This window comes from Sturnus vulgaris, chromosome 3 (genome assembly GCF_052056855.1).
Source record: "Sturnus vulgaris isolate bStuVul1 chromosome 3, bStuVul1.hap1, whole genome shotgun sequence".
NCBI lineage: Eukaryota > Metazoa > Chordata > Aves > Passeriformes > Sturnidae > Sturnus > Sturnus vulgaris.
The window spans coordinates 92,093,220-92,099,852 of NC_142245.1; the positions used below are offsets into that span (position 1 = coordinate 92,093,220).

At 42.8% G+C, this 6,633-nt stretch overlaps 1 protein-coding gene across 1 annotated transcript; it reads left to right on the forward strand.

Moving 5' to 3' along the window:
• Positions 1–1,014: 1,014 nt before the first annotated feature.
• LOC148224482 (glutathione S-transferase-like) lies at positions 1,015–6,199 on the forward strand. The gene is made up of 6 exons (XM_088162292.1): positions 1,015–1,114; positions 1,768–1,819; positions 3,546–3,678; positions 4,547–4,688; positions 5,327–5,458; positions 5,780–6,199. Exons 1-6 carry the CDS (start codon positions 1,028–1,030, stop codon positions 5,900–5,902), a joined length of 669 nt encoding a protein of 222 aa, XP_088018418.1. The 5' UTR covers positions 1,015–1,027; the 3' UTR covers positions 5,903–6,199.
• The last annotated feature ends 434 nt before the right edge of the window (positions 6,200–6,633 follow it).

The window sequence follows — 6,633 nt, forward strand, 5'->3', positions numbered from 1 at the left end:
GGTTTTATACATTTAAGTATGCATGTACTTTCCTTGCTAACATGGTTATGTATACCAAGTGTTGAATTCTTTATCAGCTACTTTCGAGGTGTATAGAATTAAGAAAAAGAAATGGAGATCTCAGAAGTGGGGAGTGTTTCCTCTCACCACCTCCTTCCTACTGCAGAGAAGCTGACATGTTAGTTACAAGGGGAATGTGATGGGGTTTGGGCATTTTCCTTTAGCTGCTGTTAATGCCTCTGCTTTGCTGCTGGCAGGGTGTCCATAGCTGTGAGGCTGCTATAGGCTGGGCACTGTGTGTGTGTTTAGTGTAGATATGCCCGCGTGGATCTGAGTGGGGTGGGTGACAGTCTGCCTAGAAACTGTTGATGCTTTAAGTTCCTGCCTAGAAATAAATGGGTGTTGCTTGAAATTCCAGCAGAGCTGGAACCGGACCAAGCAAGCATTGCCCTGTGGCTGTGCCTGTGGTGAAGGCAAATCTGATGTTACCAGAGGCAAAAGTAATTTCCATGACTTTGAAGGCTTGTCTAAAGAAACTGCAGAAGCAGAGAGTGTTGTAAAAGAGGTTGACTGGGGGAAAGAATTCCTTCCTGGCCGGTTACAGTGGAGCATAACGGCTGCTGGAGAATGCACAGCAATTGCTGATTTTATAGCATGTATCTGATTAAACAGTAAACTCTATTCTGAGATAATGCCAAAACACACAGAAAGCTCCTTCAGCTGTTTGGTCAGAACAGAGCACTTTGGATGCAAATGGTTTTGATTCACTGCTTCTCTGACTGGGACAATTGCTCTAAGTACAGAGTTCTGCTTAACCATTCTGCATGTGTAAGAAACATTTGAAGGCAGAATGAAACAAGGCAGTCTCTCCATATAATCTAACTTCTACCTCCTCTCTTAAGTTGATTAAAGTCTTGGACTATAAATGATGGTTTCAAACAAGAGACTGTGAAACACAGTTTAGAGACTCAAAATTGCAAAAGTTATTTTTTCATTGCAGATACTGGGGAATCAGGCACGTGGAAACATGTCTGGAAAACCCAAGCTGCACTACTTCGATGGAAGAGGCCGAATGGAACCAATTCGGTGGCTACTGGCAGCAGCTGGGGTTGAGGTTTGCATCTTGTCTTTTATACTGAGATCATGTGACAAATAGGTGCTTTTACTCTTCCGTATGAAAAATGTGACTGAACAACAGTTTCAAACTCTGCATACAGTGCATTGCTGAGCAAGCGAACAGTGACCACAAACTCACCCAAAGCAGGGGGCAAGTTCCCGTTTCTCTTCCACACATCACGTGCAAAGCCCTCTGGTAGCACCACAAATCTTTCTCCCCTGTAGCTAGTGAAAAAAGAAATTTAAAGCCCCAGCAGCAGAACCTGGCTTCTTCTCATCACAGAGGTCTTGCACACCTGTAATTTTGAGTACCTTCAGTTCAATTCCCGTTTGCAAAAGAGCAGAAGATAATTATTGCTACTACAGTGTCCTGTACCCTTGAGGGTCCAGTATATTGTAAACCACACAGGGGTGGTTTTTTAAATCTGGCATATTCTGATATTAAACCAGAGATGGAGTATGGGAATCTGTGTGTTTCAAGAGTCATGGGTTTCTGTTACAGTGATGGCCAAAGTGTCTCACAGTCTTTAAACATGATTTCTGTTTTAAAAAATAAAATTCCCCAACACACATCTCTTTAGGCCTTCTTTACCTAATGAGGGAGAGGCTAAAACATGGAATGACTGCAAATTTCTTTTCTAATTCCTGCAGTTTGAAGAATCTTACCTGGAAAAAAAGGAGGATCTGACAAAGTTACGGAAAGGTAAATTTCATTTAAATAACAATAGCAGCAGTATTAATAATAATTAGTATTCGAATTAGAATAACATGTCGGAGAAGAAATCAGAATTCTTAAGGCTCAGTGTCTTAAAAAGAAAATCGCTTAGCTGATGGTACATGAGGTCCCAGTGGGGTACACTGCAGTGTGTTAGGTGGTATCATCCACTCTGTTGCTGCAATCTGCACTGAATGACAGAAGGTTGAGGTAGAAGGGACTTCTCATGCTTGTCTACTCCATGGCCCCTCTTCCAGCAAGGCCACCTGCAGCCAGTTACCCTGGAGCTTGTGCAGCTGGGTTTTGAGTATCTCCAAGAATGGGGAATTTACAGCTTCTCTGGACAGCCCACACAGTCAAAGACCCTTTCTTTAAGTTCAGATGGGTGACTCTCCTTGGATTCAGCTTGTGTCCATTGCCTTCCATCCTATGGCAATAGAGGCTTTTGTCATCAGATCATCTTGAAATTCATTAGATGTTAGGTTGCCTACAAAGCTGCTGTTTTATAATCCATATGCAAACAGAGTTCCAGATTTCTGAGTTTGCCTGTACCTGTGCTGCATTCCTGCCTCCCAAGGCAACTACCCACCGTGCTAGCTTCAGCTTCCATCTTCCTGAACAGGATGATCCTGTTTCCTCCAAACCAGATACATGTCTGTGCTCTTCACCTGGCCTGTCAAAAGAAATCTGAACTAAAGGGTAGCATTTGAAGTCCTTCTGTCGTTTGGGAATAATGACTTGGTCCCCCTGCTGCAGTTTGCCTTTCAAAAAGTCTTTTGGGACATAAGCATAAAGCTGAATGCACCCTTACAAAGAGGAACATAGATGATGAGTTGTCTGTGGCAAGAAATATGATTCCATATAGAAAAAGCTGTCACTCACTTCTCTGATCTGATACTGCCCTTTGTGAAGGTATTTTTTACTTCTTTCATGCTGGGACAAGGCTTCTGCAGGCTAGCAAATGAGTTGCATGGCTCCAGCCTCAGTCCAAAATATATTTGGTTCATGCAGGAATCTCATGGAACTCACTCATTTGGCCCACTTCGTGCCTGTATGGATGAGATGTCATTTGTGAAGTCATTAAAGTACTCACAAAGACATTTTATGCTTTTATATTCACTCTTATTTATATATTCATTATGATTCATTTTGTATGTTGGCCAGGGCTTAGAAAGTCCAGATATATTTAGCAAAGCCTGACAGAAACTGTCTGGACCAGATCCTTCAGTCCTTCTCATCTGTGTTAACCCCCACGAAAATCTCCTGTGTCTGAGCCATGCAGTGCTTGAATTTTTCAGTGTGTGACAGCTGAAAGTTCTGCATTTGGATGTTTCCTCAAATCTGAAATTTCTACAAGTTCATTGCTATAGTATTAACATGTCACAAAGAAAAGGTGTTTGCATGGTGAGCATTTTCCACACTTTCTTGTAAGAATGAGGAAGGTTGCCACCAACTGGGTTGTCACACATTGGAACACACTTCCCAAAGAAGTGGTTGATTTGCTGTGTGTAGACATGCACTTGGGGACAGGTTTAGTGGTGAAATTAGGCATTGTTGGGTTTACAGTTGGATTTGATGATCTTAGGATTCTTTATCCAGCCTAAATGATTCAGATTGTAAATAAAAATAATACATGTGGTTACTTTGGCCAACACGCGCTCCTGGATCTCATTCAGGGACTGAAGATCTCCTTGTGTTATTCCCTTTCCCCTAGATGGATCCCTGCTCTTTCAGCAAGTGCCAATGGTGGAGATGGACGGCATGAAGCTGGTGCAGACCAGAGCCATTTGCAACTACATCTCCACGAAGTACAACCTCTATGGGAAGGACCTGAAGGAGAGAACCCTGTACTGTAACAGTACCACCTTTGCTTGCTAGACCCCAGCTCACACTGTAGCCGAGTGTAACACAAGGAAATCCCAGCTAGATGGAGTGGGAGAGAGCAGTGCTTTGTGCAGCATGAGATGACTGGGACTGCAGGTGATGTCTGCAGCAGAGAGACCAGCTAGATGAGACAGGGCAAGCGAGCCCATGAATCATCCATCAGGTCAATGCAGTCATCAGAAGAAAGCAGCCAGGGGGGCAGATTGTCTTCCTGAGGCTGCTTTTCATTTTCTCCTGCAGTAGTCAGCAGCATCGTTTTCTCCTCATCACATTCAGGGCAATGTCTTTTAAGGAAACAAAGAAATCTTCTCTCTCTAAGAACCACGAATTAGTGTAGACTTAGAATTGATAACTGGTTATGAAAGGACAAGACTCTTAGAGCACATGTTTTGACCGGATGTATTTTTGAATGCTTCCAATTAATAAGCACTGGTAAACGGATGTCAATATATTTGCCTGATATTTGTATGGAGCTGCTGTTAAACTTACCCTGTCAGATTGGTTTTTTAACACGAGTTTGGATGGCACACATGGCAATATTTTGTTCAGGTTCAACAACCCATAGTCCAGAGAAGTGTCAGTCCTAGTGAGAAGTGAAAGGGGTACGATTCTTTATGTTTTGCCTGGGAATTTTGCATTTGTCTTTCACCCAAGCTTCCCCCTGCTTCCTGCCCCAATGCTATTGTATTCCCGGGGGAACTTTGCCAGGGTGTGTGTGTGTGAGATGGAAGAGGCAGGGATTTCCCAGCATCTCACTGAGGTTATGCCAGGATTTCTTGTGCTGTTCAGACCTCTGTGTTTGACCTGCCCAAATGGATCTAACCCTTTCAGAATCGATATGTACGTGGAAGGATTATTCGATCTGAATGAGCTACTCATGCCATATGAATATAAACCAGCAGATCAAAAGGAGCAACATTTTGCTAATATGATGGACAAGGCTGAAAACAGATACTTCCCTGTTTTTGAGAAGGTATGTGGCAAAGAGGTTGTAGCTCAATTGATGCTGCTACCTTGATCCTCCATCCTGAAAGCACACCAATTTTTTTTAAGAAACCAGAAGAGAAAGTACCACTGGAATATAAATGCTCTGTTTTTGGTGGTGCTGGGAGTAATGTGGAGCCATGACACTTCAGAGTGGACAGAAGGCACTTCAATCTGGGAGAGGTGTAAAGCTGCAAAACTCCATCAAACCCTGAGGTTCCCAAATGTCCACGTTTCAGTCTGTGTGTTGTTTCAGAGGGAAGGCACTACAGCATCTGCTTTGACAACAAGTTTTCTCCTGACATGCTGATGCCCCCCTACCATACATGCTATGTAAAAGCATTACAGTTCCTTTTGTAGCTCATAAAGCTTAGCCTTCAATGCAGCAACAGCAGCCAAGGGAAGATGAGCTCAACTGAGTTTCCAGACAGAAATGTAGGAGAGAAAGAGCTGATAGATAATGCCTTGGATGGCAGTGCCATCAGGTCATTGTTTGTACTACAGGAGTTTGAACTGCATTTCCTTCTTTCACAGACAACTCCATGCAATGTGTGACCCTGCTTTGAAGATATCATATTAAGTAACAGAGAGGAAAGACATCATCTCCTTCTGGTTCTCTCTTTTTAGGTTTTGAAAGACCATGGAAAAGATTTTCTTGTCGGCAACCAGCTGAGCAGGGCAGATGTTCAATTGCTGGAAGTCATTTTAATGGCAGAGGAGTACAAAGCTGATATACTTGCCAAATTTCCTCGCTTGCAGGTAAATGAATGGGCAGTTTGAATGGAAAATAAATGGGAAAGGACCACTGATTTAAACTGGCTGAGAAATATGGGAGAATGGGAGGGTCAGAAGTGACATGCAGAATAATCAGATACCCTAAGGCCTTCTAGCTGGCCTCACATACTCATTGTTATTGCCACATTCTGTCACGACATTCCCAAAAGCCCAAGAGGGGGAAGCATATAGTTTTTTCTGCAGCATCAAGCCGTGATGTGACTTTAAGGCATGGATGCCATTGAAATGTCTGACAGTTACAATGATTCTTAAGCATGGTCTTGTTTTGTTTTTTTTTTTTGGTAGAGCTTCAAAGCAAGAATAAGCAATATCCCAACAATAAAGAAATTCCTGCAGCCTGGCAGCCAGAGGAAACCACTACCAGATAAGCATGATGTGGACAAAGTGATGAAAATTTTCTACTCCTGAGCAGCACACTAAAGCCACAGGAATTCAGTTTCATTGTATTTGCAGATTGTAGCAGGGTGAACTGAATGAAAAGAGTAGCACTGTCAAATTAATGGAAAGAGTGGAAAAATTTTTTTTATATCTCTTCCTTAGCTACAGGACTGGTTTTAGCCTATTGCAGACACTTCCAGGTAAAGCTACAAGAGCCTACTAGCAAAGGAAATAGTTCAGTGATGAGGATGCATATTGGACAACACGGGGTGCCTGAAATAACTAAAGAGAATACCTGAAATAAAGTTTTACTACTGACACTCAAAACCTGGCTGTCTTGGATGTCTTGCTGCTACTCCTATGCTAAGATCTGTCTGGTTCAGTTTCTCTGTCATTCCCAAGAATTGTTGCAAAATTAGGAGAGATTATTGCAAACAGTAGGTCATGTATTTTTACTGAGCGATGCCAGGAAGAGCCTGCAGGTTCTGGTTACGTCAAGAGGAAAGGTTTGGATTTAGCTTTCCACCGAGCTTCACTTGGAAAATACTTGGACCAGAGGTCCTACTGCAGCTCTGTTTTGTCACTAGACACGTGAACTCTTGTACTGCAGCTTCACCAATGTTTCGTTTATCAGAAGGCCTGTTGTCGCAGCTAAAAGCACTTTGCAGACTCTGAGAAACAAATGCTTGTCACCAGTTTAAATCTTCTTGAGGAAGGAGGAATCAGGAGGGTGTCAGGTGCTAGTGAGACCTTGGAACACA